The 18608-nt window shown below is 42.1% G+C and overlaps 2 protein-coding genes across 4 annotated transcripts in view; both read right to left on the bottom strand.

Annotated features, from left to right (window-relative positions):
• The window catches only part of COPG2 (coatomer protein complex subunit gamma 2), a 160410-nt gene extending 159767 nt beyond the window's left edge, over positions 1-643 (bottom strand). The window contains exon 1 of one of the 2 annotated variants that reach the window (XM_030932347.1): positions 94-643. In XM_030932347.1, the coding sequence (XP_030788207.1) occupies positions 94-130 (37 nt within the window). In that variant the 5' untranslated portion in view covers positions 131-643. The remainder of the gene's footprint in view (positions 1-93) is intronic. The other variant, XM_010378802.1, reaches the window with a different exon arrangement.
• Positions 108-18405, bottom strand: TSGA13 (testis specific 13). 2 transcript variants are annotated; one of them, XM_010378800.2, is made up of 9 exons: positions 17800-18405; positions 17446-17546; positions 16189-16361; positions 14570-14648; positions 11923-11994; positions 10428-10640; positions 4318-4460; positions 3147-3274; positions 108-648 (listed from the first exon to the last, which is right to left on the bottom strand). In XM_010378800.2, exons 3-9 carry the CDS (start codon positions 16209-16211, stop codon positions 479-481), a joined length of 828 nt encoding a protein of 275 aa, XP_010377102.1. In that variant the 5' UTR covers positions 16212-16361; positions 17446-17546; positions 17800-18405; the 3' UTR covers positions 108-478. The 2 variants fall into 2 exon arrangements, with proteins under 2 accessions (XP_010377102.1, XP_010377101.1); XM_010378799.1 differs by lacking the exon at positions 17800-18405 and having other exon boundaries at positions 17264-17571.
• Positions 18406-18608: the final 203 nt, after the last annotated feature.

The following is an 18608-nucleotide window of genomic DNA, read 5'->3' as shown; positions in this document are numbered from 1 at the left end:
GCCCCCAGCCCCGCCAGCCCGAAAGCAGGTGGCGGCGGGCGGGGGAAGGGGCGTCCCGCGGCTGAGGGTGGGCCTCGGAAGCCCCGCGCGTACCAGACTCCTCGTCCTTCTTGTCGAATTTTTTAATCATCTTGGACGACTTCCCAGCGCCCAGACCCACCGCAACCGTCCCAGGCGCCGCAGCCGGAGAGCGGAAGAGGCTGCAGGAAGGCCGGCCCCGCGCTCTCACGCCGGTTGGGCCGCCGCGCCGTCACTCAGGGCCAAGGCCCGCCCTCCTCGGCCGCCCTCGGTCCCCCGGGGGCGCAACCACGCCCTCTCCTCCTTCGGCAGCAGCCGGAGGTTTCGGCCAGACCCTCTCCCTGCCGGTGACCTGGCAGCCCACGCCCGCAGCAGCAGGAATGTGGTTTTATTTGGTTGGCGACCTCTGCGGACCCCTCAGTCTCAGGAGAGCGAGGCGGGAGGACTGAGGGGTCTGTGTTCACCCGATGACCGTGGCCTTTTTGATAATCCACTGCGGTGCTCTCCCGTTGCGGAAGGCGCTCTCCCCGGGCGCGGTTCTGGTGGGCATCTCTTCCACGAGCGATGCGAGTGTCAGTGGTTCCCGAATCACCTTGGAAATCGGCCTTTCACTCGCTGACTTCTTGGAAGCTACGACAAAGCACAGGCACCCTGGTGAACGTGGCTTTTCAGAAGTACTCGAAGGATGCTTAATGTGAGATGTGAAGGAGACCCACTTGAAGGGACCTTTAAAGGCTGCTCTTTAAAGATTTCGGACTGTGTAATACCATTCCCAACCTATTTTATAATTTTTGGATTCCTTCATTTCATCAAAACCCAGTGTAAAACACACTGCCTGTTTAGAGCCTTCTTTGTTCAAGCCTACTTCTTTCAATGATTCTGTCTGACACCATATTGACACTTAAGAAACTCTCTAAATTAACGTGCATTCATTCCTAACTCATGTTCCTCTTTCTGAGTGTATGCTGGCTTTCTGTTCTCTTGTCTAAGAGTGTGGCTAAGAAACTTTGCCTTTGGCTTCAGTGGCATTACTGTTTAGAAAATGTAAATTGAGTCTATACTCAACAGGATCATGCCCCTGCAAAATTAGAGAAATTCTAACCTAGATTACATTCTACATCCTAGGAAAATTCTTTCCCTTAAATATAGATTTAAGATGAACTGTTGATATCCTACATATGGTATCATTTAAGATTTACCTCCGGCTTGGCTAAATGTACTATTATTAACTACTATGTTTGCTTTATATGGCTTGTAAAGTTCAAGTCATACTTTGTAGGTGGAGTTTTCCTTGAAGGAAATAGAAGTCTGCACCCATTTATTCTGGGGGTGAAAATAAACAGGCTTTGGGGAAGGAAACATCCTCTTCCTCTTCCTTGGCCCAAGAGTGTTGGGAACCTAGGCAGAGACTGTAGATAATAGGCCCAGAGGTTCCCAAGAATGGGTAATGCCCCGGAGACCTACTGGGAAGTAGAAGGACCTGAGTTCACATTTGAAGCTGACCCTAAGACTAGCCCCTTGTAAAGCAAGGTAAATCATTCTCTGCTGTTCTTCAGCTTTTCTGTGTATCTATGAAGTTTTGTTTAATACCACAGGTTGGTTTTAGCTGTGCAGTGTTTACAGAGTTAAGAGCAGCAGTAGTTGGAGATGGGGTGGGATGTGGTGGCAAATAGGTATAGCAGGAGCAGAGAAGCCTGAAGAAGCCAGTTAAGGGATGGTATAATATGACTCCAGGTCTCTGGTATCAGGACTATTTGGACTGAGGATGGCTGGCAAAGGGGTTGAGCAATCACTACAATGGCTTTGTGGGAAAGGCAAGGATACTTTAGGGAGTCTCAGAAATTGCTTGAGAGAAAGCTAGTAGGAGAAATGGACCTTGTCTTAAACCATGAGCTGGTGAAGTCTGAGGACCCACCAATTAATTATGTATCTAATCACAAATGTGTACTCAGTGCCCTGAAATTCTTCATTGGGTCCAAACTGCCTACTGAATAAAATCCAAACCCTTATTTAAATAATATTTAAGGCATTGTGGTATTTTTGATATTTTGTTATTGTTATTTTTGTTATTTATGTTTTGTTATTGTTGTTGTTCGTTTTTCAGACAGGGTCTACTCTGTTACCCAGGCTGGAGTGCAATGGTACAATCACAGCTAACTGCAACCTTAAACTCCTTGGCTCAAGTGATCCTCCTTCCTCAAGCCTCCCAAGTAGCTCAGACTACAGGTGCATGCCACCACACCCTGTTAATTTTTTAAAATTAATTTTTGTAGAGACAGGATCTCACTATATTTCTCAGGCTAGTGTCAAGCCCCTGGCCTCCAGCAGTCCTCCTGCCCCAGCCTCACAAACTGCTGGGATTACAGACACCCCCAGCCTCTCAAGGCCTTTTATAATCTGTTTCATCTCTTTCACATATTGAAAGTGCTATTGTTGGTGCTTGATAAATGTCTAACACTTAGTAGGAACCCTAGAAATATTGTTAAATAAATGATAATATGTGAGGAGGATTCTCATTGTACCCTCTGCCATACAACTTTATTCCAGGCCCCTTCTACCCCATTCCCTACCCCAATACCAGAGACTTTTATACCTCTAAGACACACAGACTTATCCTTTGGCCCTTTTAAAGCAGTTTTTTCTTCAAAGTATAATATGCATACCCCTGGGTGGTTCTAGGTGATACATAGATAAACATTTTAAAAGTTCATTATTATAAATTTGACTTAAGTGTTTCAGAAAAACATATAATTTGTACATCAAAACCATGATGTCAATGATATAGTATTAATTAGGACAATAATTTTTAAAAATCCTTTTGAAGAAAAATGCTAAGTAAATTAACAGAGCAAATAATACATCAATGTGGCAAAAACTCTTAAAAGTGCTGGGTGATATAGCTTAGTAAACACTGCTAGAGTTTTCTAGAAATTTAAGGATTTAAACAGGGTCGGAAGCTTTGCACCTCTTGAGCCTCTATTTGTTGTTAGCGTCCATGCTATAGGGAAAAATAGTCTCCAGGACTACCACGAGAGAGGCCAGTTTGCCACATCTATAATCCTCATGGTTTGTATCTCCAGCCCACATCTCAGTCCAGTAAGCCTTTGCTTTGAAAGAGAGAAGCTTACCATCTTTCCTCATACCTCTCTCATGGACTGGAGCGAAGGTGAGCTGAGGGTACATTTTTTTCTGCATCCTCAAAGCGTAGACTTTTGAATACTTCCCTTCGCTCTTGAAATCGTTGTCGGTGGAAAACCTTAACAAAGAAAGTTCTTTGTTTAGTAGATCCTACGGCAGGCGGATTCATGGAACCATTCACTTTATTTTATTTTATTTTTTATTTTATTTTATTTTATTTTATTTTATTTTATTTTATTTTATTTTATTTTATGTATTGACTTTGAGACACGAGTCTTGTTCTGTCACCCAAGCTGGAGTGCAGTGGCATGATCTTGGCTCACTGCAAACTCTGCCTCCCAGGTTCAAGCAATTCTCCTGCCTCAGCCTCACAAGTAGCTGGGATTACAGGCACTTGCCACCACGCCTGGCTAATTTTTGTATTTTTAGTAGAGACGGTTTTCACCATGTTGACCAGGCTGGTCTTGAACTCCTGAGCTCAAGTGATCTGCCCACCTTGGCCTCCCAAAGTGGTGAGATTATAGGCATGAGCCACCGCGCCCGGCCTTCACTTTAAAATTGGCTACATTCTCGAAGCAGACAAGACAATGATAGGAGGCTGTTGATTGGTGCCAAGTAGGAGTATTGTTCCATGGCAAGGGATGCTTCTGAACTTAGCACTGTAAATAAACCTTTGAAGGAACTCCAGAATCTCTTCTCTCCTCTCTAAACTGCACATAGGCTGCTCTTGTAAGTAGTTTCAAATAAAACCTCTTTTGTCTAATGTGTTCTCATAGCACATTGTTCCTGTGATATAGTGCCTAACTTGTACTGAGGGTACTTTTTTTTTTTTTCTGTTTCTTCAAAGCACAGAGCTTGGACTATTTCCCCTCAATCTTGAAACCATTGCTAATGCAAAACCTTGGTTTTGCATGACTGTTTTCTCTTTGATTCGAGTGTAAGTGAGGTTAGGGTCATGTAGGGGAAGTCGTATCTTATCATGCAGTTGTATAACCAAAGAGTATGTCATTAAATTTATTCCAAGCCCCTTCTACCCCATTCCCTACCCCAAACCCAGAGACTTTTATACCTCTAAGACACACAGACTTCCCTTTTAGAGCAGAAACATGAATAGGGAAAAGATAGGAAAGAAAGTAAGTACAAGAAGAAGCAAGATTTCACCTAAACCATTGTTCTCTCTTGGATGTAGGATCGTCCGACAGTATCAAAGGGAAGATTGGTTTCAACTTAGATCTTAACTTTTTTTTCTGAGGCATGCGGGGCAGCCAGAGGTTCTCAGTGGGCTTGTGCTGATGATGACTTTCCTGTAGGGAAATGAGGGAAGAAGAGTAAGGGAGTAAGCTGAGTCTCTTGGGATTTTAAGTTTGGACCGCGTTCCGGACTAAGTACCAATTCCCCTACAATGATGCAACAAAACCTGTCAGAGGGGGAGGTGGGAACTCAGAAACCAGAATCAGAGGAAGCCATTCCCTGGGAGGGCAAACACTCTTTTCATTGACATATTACTTGTCCAAAGCCTGTTCAGTTTCCTAAGTAATTGATTAAATTTGCCTACTGGCCCTTGGTAGTGAATGGCAGAGAAAGTTACCCAGTTTGGGGAAGGATTCAACCAGTGAAGTCCTTGGGAAACGAAACATCTGGCAATAAATTGGGAAATAGATCCATGGGACTTCTTCCTTTCTTGGAGATGGCTACATCATCCACATTCCATTCTCCTTAATGAGAAGGCCATGGAATGGGATGTTGTGAAGTAATAATTATATCATTACTAAAGGTCATAGAATCAGAGTCTTTCAGAAAGAATCTTATGTCATCCAGTCTGTTTACCTGACCCTCCTAGCCTCTCCATAATCTCACTATCAAGTGATCAATCTTTCTATACCTAAGAAAAGAAAAAGATTTCACCTTTGATCAGCTGATAGATATCTCCCTGTAACTTTTACCCTATAGTCCAGAAGGAACAAATCTAGTCCTTCTTCCACAGAGTCCTTAAACATTTTGAAGAAATCCATCACATTCCTCCTAAGCTCTGTCTCTTCCAGGCTAAACATTGCCAATGTCTTGAACTTTTTTTCATAGGACATGGCGTTGGGTTCCTTTTTCTTTTTTAATCTCATTTGAGAAAGCTACAATTCATATTCTAACTGATGTATGGCAATCTGAAATGAAAACAATATGCCAAGTGTAGTAATTGCATGGCATATCCCCTGACCCCATGGAAGTGTCTATTCAAAAGTTGACTGGGAATGGTGGCTCACATGTGTAATCCCAGCACTTTGGGAGGCCAAAGCGATGGATCATTTGAGGTCAGGAGTTCAAGATCAGCCTGACCAACATGGTGAAACACTGTCTCTACTAAAAATACAAAAAAATTAGCCAGGCATGGTGGCACGTGCCTGTTTTCCCAGCTATTCGGGAGGCTGAGGCAAGAGAATTGCTTGAACCCAGGAGGCGGAGGTTGCAGTGAGCCAAGATCACACCACTGCACTCCAGCTTGGGTAACAGAGTGAGACTCCGTCTCAATAAAACAACAACAAGAACCAAAAGTCATCAATTCTGAGAGCCTTCTTTTTTTTTTTTTTTTCTCGAGACAGCGTCTTGCTCTGTCACCCAGAGCTGGAGTGCAATGGCGTGATCTCAGCTCACTGCAACCCCTGCCTCCTGGGTTCTAGCAGTTCTCCTGCCTCAGCCTCCTGAGTAGCTAGGATTACAGGTGCATGCCACCACGCCCAGCTAATTTTTGTATTTTTAGTAGAGACAGGGTTTAACCATGTTGCCCAGGCTGGTCTCAAACTCCTGACCTCGTGATCTGCCCACGTTGGCCTCCCAAAGCGCTAGGATTACAGGCGGTGGTGAGCCACCATGCCCAGCTGAGCCTTCTTAACTGCACTATCTAACATTGCCACTCACATCCGTCACATTCCATCTCCTTATCCTGCTTTGTCATGGCATTCAGCACATTATACATTGTCTGTGTGATCATTTGTTTGTGGTCTAAGTCACTGGAATTAAGCTTCATTAGAGCAAAGACTGGGTCTTAGCCGTTAATATATCCCTAGCACCCCTAATAGTGCCTGGCACATAGTAGATGTTCAATAAATGTTTGTTGAATGAATAAATGACCAAACTAATTGGTTAACATATTGAGCTTTTGCTATCAGAATCTTAAAGCCTTTTTGTCTTTAACACTTGCTGCTTCTGAACCATGCCTTTTCAATTCTGAACTTACTCTCTTTAAGCTCTTGTATTAGGTTGGTGCAAAAGTAATTGCAGTTTTGCAATTATAATGGCAAAAGCTGCAGTTACTTTTGCACCAACCTAATAATTTTAAGGGAAAGAAATCCATTTGAGTTATCTTAAATAGCAAGTGTTTTATCGTAAGAGCACATGTGCCTAATAACTAAGATATAGATAACTATCCAGCCAGAAGAAGAGCAAAACTCTAGGAGAGCTGGACCTCATACCAGAAAAACAGTAACTGAAAAGTTATTTGGAATCCAAGATAACACCAGCGAAGGACCACTGTCTTAATGCAAACGTATCACTCACACGTTTCTCCTACTTTCTTCCCATCTGCTTTCTTCTCCTCCCTCTACCTTGTTCACTCCTCACCTTTACTCCATAAATAAATATATATATGTGTGTGTGGTTTTTTTCTATCTGTAGCTTCTGCTTGTTTACTTCTACTTCCTACTTCCCTATAACTTCAGCCTTCCCAGACTCTACTTCATGGCCTTTTCACTACCTTTCTTCCTCATGGTTTGAGTCTTTTCTTTTTTCTTTTTCTTTTTTTTTTTTTTTTTTTTTGAGACAGAGTCTGTCGCCCAGGCTGGACTGCAGTGGCGCAATCTCAGCTCACTGCAACCTCCACCTCCCAAGTTCAAGCAATTCCGCTGCCTTAGCCTCCCGAGTAACTAGGACTACAGGCATGTGCCACCATGCCCGGCTAATTTTTTGTATTTTTAGTAGAGACAGTGTTTCACCATGTTAGCCAGGATGGTCTCAATCTCCTGACCTCGTGATCCGCCCGCCTCGGCCTCCCAAAGTGCTGGGCTTACAGGTGTGAGCCACCGCGCCCGGTCGGTTTGAGGCTTTTCTAGTCCCACTCTATGTGTCCTTTCAGCTTTCATTGCTACTGCTTCGCTCTTTTCATTTCTCAATTCAGAGGCCTGGAAACAAGAATCTGATTAGCTCGGGGATTCTGGGTGTTGGTAGGTTGGTTGGTTTTTGTTTTGATGTGTTTTTTGTTTGTTTTGGTTTTAGGGTACCAATCCACATCACAGGTCACTACCCAGCCTATGAAGTTTGCTTTGCTAGGTCTGATATCCTCCTCTGGTCTCAGCTAGGAGTGGGGACAGGGTTATACTGTACAAATTAGAACTTCTTAGGACGTTCCCTTACTCAGGAGACTGTGGTAGGGTCAGTTTCACTTAGAAGGGGCTGTTAGTATAACAATCACTGTAATAGATCTATCTAGTACATTCCACAACTTGCCTACTAGAACTCACTCTCTTTTTGGATGCATGCCTGGGCATAGCAAAGAATGCTTTTCTTGTATATGATTCTAGGTTTACAAGAGATTATCACATTTATCCATCAAGGGAAGGAAAGGATGCTGCAGGAATATTAAAGAGGCATGGTAGATATCAGACGTTTCAATCTTCTTGGGCTTGTTCCAGTCAGATAGCCCCATAAAAGTACCATGGTGCTGGTCTTTGAGCCTTAACTCTATCCATTAGTACAATTTAACTGGTACCACAATTTCCTCATCAATATGATTAGGTTCCGCATCTGAACTGGAGGATTCACGGAGTGCGCAGGCTATTGGAAGAAAGCTCTTCCTGCACCCAGTTTACATGATAGCTTTGTATTTCCTTCTGCACATTAAGCAGGGCAATCCTGGCCTGGCATTTATCCCTTTCTCAATGTATGGTTCACCCACTGCCATGAGAAACTACCACTGAGCTTACCTTAAAAGGGCACAAATTCTGAGACCTAAGAGACCACATGCAGTAAATTCATTAACTCCTTTGTTAGTATATGCCATTGGATATTAGCATTTTGTCTTCCACTTGAAGGAGAATCTCTCACTGTCATCCATCTAACAACTATGGAAACAGTAACCCCAAATTCACCACATTTTATTATAAGGGTCTCACTTGGGTAATCCCATGCCCAGCATAAAATTTCTACTAGAATCCTTTGTTTGCACTTTCACTTAACTCATTTATTTAATTTGTTCTTGTTAGATTAGACCTGCTCTTGAGGCTGTCAAGACCTTTTTTAGATTTTGATTCCTTTTTTTTTTTTTTTTTTAGATGGAGCCTCGCTCTGTCACCCAGGTTAGAGTGCAGTGGTGCAACCTCGGCTCACCTCAACCTCCGTCTCCTGGGTTCAAGTGATTCTCCTGCCTCAGCCTCCTGAATAGCTGGGACTACAGGTGCCTGCCACCACGCCCAGCTAATTTTTTGTATTTTTAATAGAGACGGGGTTTCACCATTTTAGCCAGGATGGTCTGGATCTCCCGACCTCGTGATCCACCCACCTCGGCCCCCCAAAGTGGTGGCATTACAGGCGTGAGCCACTGTGCCCAGCCAGGTTTTGATTCTTAAATATCTCTTAATTCAATTTTCTCTACTTCCTTGCTAATGATGTAGTTGAAGTCTTCAGTATCTCTCACCTTGACTGTTTTAGTAACATCATAACTTATCTTTCTGGGTTTTGTCTCTTCCACAATTACTAATGCACCTTTCTTCAACCTCCAAAACAGTCTTCCTAAAATGCAAATTTGTTTGATTACATTCTTTTGTCCCCTGCTATTTACTCTCTGTTTTTTAAATTATTTTATTTTATTATTATTATTTTTTTGAGATGGAGTCTTGCCCTGTCGCCCACGCTGGAATGCAGTAGCACTATCTCAGCTCACTGCAACCTCCATCTCCCAGGTTCAAGCGATTCTCCTCCCTCAGCCTCCTGAGCAGCTGGAGCTACAGGCATGCACCACCACACATGGCTAATTTTTGGATTTTTAGGAGAGATGGGGTTTCACCATGTTGGCCAAGCTGGTCTTAAACTCCTGATCTCAAGTGATCTGCCTGCCTCGGCCTCCCAAAGTGTTAGGATTACAGGTGTGAGCCACCGCACACGGCCCTGCCATTTACTCTCTTACGTCTTCCTGAATACACCTCATTTTCCCATGTCTTCATGCCTTTGCACTTTCCTCTGATTTGATATTTTCCTGTTCTTTTGTCATGGGCCACTTCCCTACTCACTCCCTTTTTCCCAACAGAAATACTGTATTCTACATTACTTCTGTATTTTGTATATTCTTCTATTACTTTTACATATCTCATTTATTGATCTCTCTCCTATTAGACTCCAAGTTCCTTTAAGATAGAAACTGTCCTGTAATCATCTTTATATTCTGGTTTTTAGCTTACTGTATCCTTAGCAATTGCTTGTTGAATGGAATTTGAGCTTCTTTAGTCTATAAAGGGGTTTCAAAGGTTTGACTACTGTGATGGTAAACTCCCTCCTCTGAAACCCGAAAGTAATGTGTACCAAAGCATCATTCTTTACTCCTTTCCCATTTACATATTCATCACTGTTTTTATTCCTCATTTCCTGACTCATCTTTTACTGTTTTATTCTCAACTAGAAAGTCAGTGCCTAGTCTACCCTTTGTTAGTTACAAATTAAATATCTTTGGCCAAAGAGGAACACTTTCCAATGAAGACCCCATTTTCTCCCTGCAATGAAGTTTCAGTACCCAAGCTTATTGAATTCTGAATCCCAGGTTCTCCAGATGCTGTTCTGTGAAGCATAGGATCAGGAATAAGAAGGAAGAGATAGACCAAGTGCAGTGGCTCACACCTATAATCCCAGCACTTTGGGAGGCTGAGGCTGGAGAATCACTTGAGGCCATGAGTTTGAGACTAGCCTGGGCAACATAGTGAGACCCCCATCTCTACAAAAACAATTTTTTAAAAATGTAGTCAGGCATGGTGGTGCACACCTGTAGCCCCAGCTACTCAGGAGGCTGAGATGGGAAGATTATTTGAGCCCAAGAGGTCGAGGTTTCAGTGAGCCGTGATTTTGCCACTGCAGTCCGGCCTGGGTGACAGAGTGAGACCCTATCTCAAACAAACAAACAAACAAATTAAGAGTTGGTTTTCTGAGTACTATTCTTCATGTTAAGTTAGCTTCCTTCTCAATGCTAACTCCTAATTCTTCAGGGTTCACATTTTGGGTTCCAGGAGGCTTCTGCTTACCATGACCTTGAGCAGTAACTCCTTGGAAAAATATTTTGGTGCACTCTCCGTGTCTTGATGGGTGATTGAGCAGGGAGGTGGGTTGTTGGTCATAATCAGTAAGGTCTTATCCTGGTCATACTCTGTTACTTTTAACATGAAGCTGGTTGTTTTCCTGTTTTGAGCCAGGAATTTCTGCAGTGCAGTGGCCTTCAGAGGCTTATAGTACTGGGCCTGAACAGACAGAAAGGTTTCCAGAGAGAAAAAGAGATTAGGCCAAGAGCAGGATAACAAATCAGTTGGCTAATACTTAGCTTCTGTGAAGTAAGAACAGAAGTTGGACAAACTTGCTGCAAAATTTGTGGAGTTTTTTGTTTTTGTTTTTGTTTTGTTTTGTTTTGTTTTGTTTTGTTTGAGACAGAGTCTCACTCTGGTGCCTAGGCTGGAGCACAGTGGCATGATCATGACTCACTGCAACCTAGACCTCCCGGGCTCAAGTGATTCTCCCACCTCAGCCTCCTAAGTAGCTGGGATTACAGGCACATGCCACCCTGTCCAGCTGATTTTTGCGGGTTTGTTTTTGTTTTTGTTTTTGTTTTGTAGAGATGGAATTTTGCCATGTTTCCCAGGCTGGTTTCCAACTCCTGGGCTCAAGCAATGCACCCATCTCAGCCTCCCACAGTATGGAGATTACAAGAGTGAGTCATCACACACAGCCCTAAAATGTGTTTATCAATCAGAAACTATCTGAAGTTCTCAGTCCCTCTCTTCCCTTGGGGCATTCCCCTGAAAATATACTAAGGGGCTGGGGCAATGCGATGGAAAGGTTTCCATGGTAAAAGGAGTCAGGTAACTTAATACTTCCAATATAATGGGACAAGCAGAGAATTTCTACATGGCTAAACCTAATTGGCCTTGTCTCTACAACTCTCTCTAAGGTACAGGGGGAAAGCTACCAAGGACCAAATCTTGCTCAAGGAATTCCTTGGGAGTAGGCACAGCCAAGTGCAACACCTTCCCATATTTACGTCTTCCACACATCAACATTTCTCAGGCCCAACCACATTGACATGCACTCACAAGCACAATGTTAAAGGAAAAGCAGCCACAAAAGATAGCATGTCACTTAAGGTATGGGTGAAGAAGGGGCATTCCCACTAAATTTGCCTTTCTCTCAATAGGAGAAAGGCAGAGGGTTAGGGGAGAAGGAAGTGAAAGGGAGAAAATGGATCATAAATATTTTTTTTCCTGGTCATAAATATGTTTTCTCAACTTAAAACAAATCAGCAGTGGGGACCCACTTTCTTCCCAGTTCTCGTCTCCCACTTTGCCACCTCAATCCTCAGCACTGCCTCTGGCATCGTAACCTAGATGCAGCTCTGCCTGCCTGTCCTGAGAGTATGCCCACTCACAGAAGCTGGGGACACTTGGAGGCATTAGGGACACTCGCAGTGGGCATCTGCACTACTGCTGAAACTTCCCCTTAGAGATCTTGGGGAATGCTTTTTCTACCTACCAAATTTGGATGGACTGTGTAATGCCGAAGGTTTTCTAGAACAAATTTTGATCGCCCGACTGCATCAAAAATCTAAAGAGGATAATCAAAGTTAGTGGTTTGAAGTTGCACCTATCCTAAACAGTATTCCATTCCTTACCTCACCTTAGTCTCACTAGAGAACTGGTCTCTAACTTACACTAAGTGAGAAGTACAGTGTGCTTCAGGTTTTATACTCTAGGTTTCCAGAACAAGGGCCCCAGCAAGGAGACCTGGATTCTAAGACCTCCTGACCGTGACACTTGTCAGCGGAAATGGGGCCAGCCTTATGAAATGTCAGGGAAAGCCGTTAGGAGGGGAAGTAGAGTAGGGCAGCATCAGTTCAGACTGGGACAAATCTTTCCAAGGAGTCACCTCTTTCTTTTGCCTTTTGCATAGCTATAGGAATGAAATGAGGTGAAAATCAACACGGAGGACAAATCTTTAAGGAGAAAAGCAAGTTTCAAAAGGGCATTAACCTAAAAGTTATTGGTGCAAGGGGGCCATAGGGTCAACTCTGCCAACTGAGCTGGCAGCCAGCCTACTCACAGAGAAAGGAAGAGCAGTGCATGTTGCAATTTTGAACATCTCTGCAGTATGAAATTCTTCCAGAAATGTTGCAAAAAGTAATTGAATTTTGGTAACACTTCTGTCTACCACTTTGCTTTTTTTTTTTTTTTTTTTTTGCTAGTGGTAGTCCTGGATGTTAGTGGATTATTTGAGTATCATATCTGGTAGTAGAGGAGCTGAGTCTTTTCCATTCCCTTTCTGCTGACTTAGTGTTCTTGCTTCTCCTCTTGCATAGATAGCCCTGTCTAAGGATGAATCAAGGAGATAGGAATACAAGGAGATAAAAGCTCTGAATTATCTTCTTCTGGCTTAGCATAATCAGAAATCAGAAAAAAAGAAGACTGCCTCATAATCCTGTGTTTGGATCAGCATTTCTGTTTTCTTTTCTTTTCTTTTTTTTTTTTTTTTTTCTTTTAAAGACTGGTCTCACTCTGTCCCCCAGGCTGGAGTGCATGGGTGCAATCATAGGTCATTGTAATCTTGAACACCTGGGCTTAAGTGATCCTCCCACCTCAGCTTCCCGAGTAGATGGGTCTACAGGCACGTGAAACCATGCCCAGCTATTATTATTATTTGCTTATTTATTTTTCTTTTTTTTGAGACCGAGTCTCACTCTGTTGCCCAGGCTGGAGTGCAATGGCATGATCTTGGCTCACTGCAACATCCACCTCCTGGGTTCAAGTAATTCTACTGCCTCAGCCTCCTGAGTACCTGGGATTACAGGCTCCCACCACCGCACCCGGCTAATTTTTGTATTTTTAGTAGAAACGGGGTTTCACCGTATTGGCCAGGTTGGTTTCAAACTCCTGACCTCCAGTGATCCACCTGCCTTGGCCTCCCAAAGTGCTGAGATTACAGGTGTGAGCCACCATGCCTGGCCTATTTTTTAATTTTTTGTAGAGATGGGGGTCTCACTGTGTTGACTAACTCTTGGGCTCAAGTGATCCTCCTACCTTGACCTCCCAAAGTGCTGGGATTACAGGTGTGAGCCACCACGCCCAGCCTGGCTCAGCATTTCTAAAGATTGCCATACCTCCCCCATCAGGAGGCAGTATGGTAAGGTGTGTACAGAGGAAAGGGAACATACACTGAAAAGTGAATAAAGCAAGAGGGCTAATGGAGAAGAGGGAAGCAGTCAGAATGGGACAGAACTGTGAGGTAAGAGGAGATCCTGCTATGCTCCAGGAAGAAAAGGCCAGAAGTTGGCAATTCTTGGCAGTTGGAAAATGAGCAGGAAAAAGCATAGCAAAGCCACTCCACAAATTCCTTTAGAGAGGGTGGGATGAACTATGAGATGGTGGGATGGATCATCAAAAAAAAAAAAAGACTCAATTATTTAATTTTTACCACCTTATGGAAAACTGAAATTCATTTGTTGAAAACAAATATATTATGAAAAACCTGCTTTACAACTATGAAATGTATGACGTATTTAGAATCACAGAAATTAGCAAAAACTTATTTGGGAGAAAGGTATGAAGACCTTTTCTTTTATAGGTTTTTTTTTTTTTTTTAATAATTTTAGGGGGAAAGTCCCTGGTGAAAATGTTTTTACTCCTGAAGTTTTCTGAAGTATTGCATATCTGTTCCAAATTAGCCTCTAGCAGTTGACTAAACCCACAAGATTGTCCAAATTGGAATGTGTTTTTAGTTTTGTTATGTTGAATTTCACTATCTGTGGCTAATTAAATAAAAGTTGGCCTGGAAAATTCACTTGAATGTGGTAAACATAGGAAAACAACCAAGATACCCATTGGAGTTTGGCTGCAAGAGGTAGTTGTAACGTCTGCGTAAGTTAGGGTTTGACACGCTCTGACTCCCTAAGATAGGTTTCTGCTTCCTGGGTTTTATGTCCTAATTTGTTGCCGTTGTGCCCTGTTCCTTCTTTTCCTGTGCTCTATTTCTCTTTAATAACACTTGACAAGTTAACCTCGTTTTCTACATACATTTTTACTCCTTTTTGCTTTTCAATAGGAAAGTTTGTGACACCCAGCTTACTAAGTACATTAAGCAACTCCAAAGAAAAATTAAACATTGAACACTTACTAACGCTCCTTACCTCTTTGCCATTGACAACCATTCCTTTCTCACGTTTAGCTGAGCTATTTTCTGATGTCTTTGATTTGCCGTTTTGAAACCTGAAAAAGAGGCAGAACATCCGGTTGCACTTTCTGGCTCAGAGGCCTGGCCTTCTGCATCTTGTCAGTCTCCCTCAACGAAGTTTGGAGGCCTAACTCAGACAAGTCCAATTTAGGTGATCACATCACTAATTGACTAAGTAGTAAAAAAAAAACTGGACTCATTATCCAGGCTGCATGCTAGGGAAAAGCAAGACTTCAGTTTAGAGAGTTAAACAAGTGGCACCTTTTGGATGACTCAATGACATCCATTGAGTTGGTTTCTTCTAAAAAGAAGGATTTTAGACCTTTCACAGAAGTGCTCTAACAGATTGCTTAAGGAAATTATTTTGGGCAGTTAGATCCTCACAATACCCTTAAAAACCATCTACTGTTTTGAATATTTACCTGACTATTCTTCTTCCACTTGGAAATTGCCCTATTTTTGCCAGTGATTGGCCAATGATTAGCCAATGAATCTGTGAGAAGGAATATAGTTAATAGAACCACACAACTAAGTTTCCAATTCTTGTTGACCTTGCTTGGATTACTGGCTCTCATGTCTTCCTAACCTCTGAAGACTTCTCTTCTTAGCACTAGGGTAATAAAAATAATCAACAATGGCAAATATTTCTGTACTCTGCTCTTTTACCCTCACCCTAATACCAGTTCTCTTTGCAGAAAATAGGGTGAAACAGATTCTATTCTTTGCTATTCTTTTTAAACCCATTTGCTGCCAGAACATAATGTAAAGTGCTCCTCAGTAAGATTTGGTTAATGATTAAGATGAATGGCCTGCTTCTTCCTTGGAGATAGTTCCATTGGGGGGTTAAATTAGCTCAAATTAAGAATTATGCAACTATCTCAACTAGACCTCTCTCCTTTAAAAATGAGAATAGCAGAATAAGGACCAAAATAAAAGTAGAAATAGCCAAGCTATGTAGTTTGTAGGTCAACTGGCTATAGCATGCTACAAATAATCCCCAAATCCATGATTAAATCCCATTCAAGGATGGCTACCTTCCATCTGTTGCTGGCCACCAGTTGTACCACTAACTCAGGTCAGAGGTCTTAAAAATGGTCGCAAGTGGAGTAGGTGACCCACGATGGAGAGACCAAAATTTATCCCAACTTAACATCTTAAAGTTTGTGCCCTTTTAATAGGTCTTATTGCATTAAATTATCTAATAATTAGTAACACAGTATAATATTTGTTGTAGCACTTTTTAAAATGATTCTTTGATACCTAAAAGGAAGCACAGAATCTCGGATACTCTTCTTCAGGGCCAATTTAAGGCATAGGACTATATGAAAAGCACTTCTTTAGCCCAACAGCGTTTATGTGGAACAAGCTGGTGCTTTCTTTTTGACAAAAGTTCCTTTAGTTGTTGCATGAAATACAGACCAAGATCTGGTTTTTGATCCAGAGACAACCAGTCAATTAAAATATGTTTAGTGATAGTCTACTCTGTGACCAGCCCCATTCAAAGTGCTGTGGGCTATGCAATAAGTTCATATAAAGTGGTATTTATAACTTAGTTGGGCAAACAAGACTACATACGTGGTTTGTCTCTTTTGGCTCATTGCTGTTGACTGCTAGTTGGCCAACCCAAGGCAGGTATTCACCCAAGGCCAAATTCAGTGTCTCTGAATAGTCCACGTTCTGCAGGGGCTCAATTCAATCTAAGTATTCTTTCCTTAGCACACAGTGTGTACTCAGTCCCATTCTTGAGCCTGTATGGGAAACAAGAAAAGACTAATAGGTGCTATTGTAGATGTAGAAAATTCACAAGACATGTGATGCTTGCTCTTAGAAGTTAAGTTTATTTGACAAATGGGGGGAGGTGGGAGAAAGCAATTATCCAATGTAAAGCAATAATGACAAATACATGCTCATATATTAGGTAAGTCACTTTATCTCTTGGGGTCTCAATTTCTTTATCTGCAAAATGGAAAGTATTAACTAAATGATTTAAAGGTGACATTCTAATTCCATGATAGTGATGAGATTTAAATATAAAAAGATCTGAAATAAAATTAATTCACATGTGTCTGTAGAAGGCTAAAGGTGGAGAAGCAGCCATCTTTCAATTTTCTTCTCCTCTCAACAAAGGCATGCTCATCCATAGATTAGGCCTGAGAACCTGGGAAAAGTGTGTGTATATATTGGGGGTGGGAGGATTGCTATACTTTTTGATATAGACCATTAGAAATGGAAGATACAAGCTGATAAGGTAGAACCTACCATTTAGAGAAAAGAAAGGTCAGTGAGCCTTGGAGATGTTTCCTAAAGGATGTGGAGCTTGAGCAGAACCTCGCAGGATGGTATATGAAGTAGTCTAATTGGAAGGTTATTTGTTGTTGTTAAGCAGGAAGAAATAAAAGCAGGTAGGTAGAATGGAATCACATTATAGGGGCCTTGAAAATTAAGTAGAACTTTCAAAAGACCTACATCAGCCCAAGTTCCTACGAAGCCCACAGGTTTAGTGGAAAGCCCATAGACAGGGGTTTATGTCTAACTTGACTGTCTAGACAAACCCTAAAGATGATTTCTAGAGTTTATGACAAGACTGGGCTAAACACTTAAAGTTCCCTTTTAGGGAAATAGACTAATAAACTTTTCACTCTTTTCTCACCTGTAATTTTTCTGGAATTGTAAGTCCAGTTCAGGTATATGTTGAAACTAAAATAAAAATGAGCTGTCAAATTGGGCAGTATAAGTCCTGGGTTGTTAGTCTGCAGCCCAGGCTGAAAAACAAATCACACAAACACAAAAACTACATTCAAAATAAGAATGGAAAAACCTGGTGAACACTACCTTTAAGAACATCAGGAAATTATAGTTTGGTGAAGAAGGCAAAAATCTTTGGCATGGGAACTTTCCATTTTGAAAATATCTTAATTATTCTTTTCTAGATTCTGGAGGAGACAGAGGGAATTTGTGATGAATAGGCAATCTAGAATGCTGAGGTGTTCTGTGTTGGAGACAGAGAATGAAAAGGCCAAAACTTAAAGGCATACTTAAACAAAATCTGTCAATTTCTTATTTTTCCAGCTTATGACTTCCCTACACACACACACCCCTTCACTATCTCTTAATCTACCTCTACCTAAGCCAATGTTTTCACTGCCTTCTTCAAAAACAGTGAGCATTTTTTCTTATTCCCCATACTCAAAATGCTGTCCCCAATCTCTTCAGCCATTTGAATTTTCTTCCTCTTCTTCTTCTTTTTTTTTTTTTTTGAGATGGAGTCTCGCACTGTCGCCAAGTTGGAGTGCAGTGGCGCAATCTTGACTCACTGTACTGCCTCCCAGGTTCAAGTGATTCTCCTGCCTCAGCCTCCAGAGTAGCTGGGACTACAGGCGCCCGCCACCATGCCTGGCTAATTTTTGTATTTTTAGTAGAGACGGAGTTTCACCATGTTGGCCAGGATGGTCTCGATCTCTTGACCTCGTGGTCCACCCGCCTCAGCCTCCCAAAGTGGTGGGATTACAGGCATGAGCCACCACGCCAAGCCCTGAATCTTCTTTCTTTATGTTACTTACTACTCAGGTCACTCCTTTAAAGAGAAGATTTTCTAGATTAATGCAATCCCAAACTCTAGACTGTAGTCTTTGGGTTTTGTGCATGTCATTGTATAGTATCTTATAGTTCTACTTGCACTTTTCTTATGTGCGGGTCTTGTCTGCCTCTTAAGCTGTGAGTCCCTTAAAAGTGGAAATGTAAAATTTAAACATATTTGTGCCCCCCTCCCAGTGCTTTGTATCTTATGCATTCAAAACTAGTGTTTGCTTATTTAAATATATTTGCTGAACATTTATGACATATTAGGCACTCTCCTAGGTGATGAGAACAAAACATAAATCAGATGTAATTCTTGAGCTCCTTTAGGAGCTCACAGTTTAGCCAGGAAGAGAGATAAAGAAACGGTTGAGGCTGGGTGTGGTGGCTCAAGTCTGTAATCCCAGCACTTTGGGAGG

The sequence above is a fragment of the Rhinopithecus roxellana genome, chromosome 6, assembly GCF_007565055.1.
Source record: "Rhinopithecus roxellana isolate Shanxi Qingling chromosome 6, ASM756505v1, whole genome shotgun sequence".
In the NCBI taxonomy this organism is placed as follows: Eukaryota; Metazoa; Chordata; class Mammalia; order Primates; family Cercopithecidae; genus Rhinopithecus; species Rhinopithecus roxellana.
Note: the sequence above shows the minus strand (reverse complement) of the source record. Positions and strands in the feature narration are given on the sequence as shown.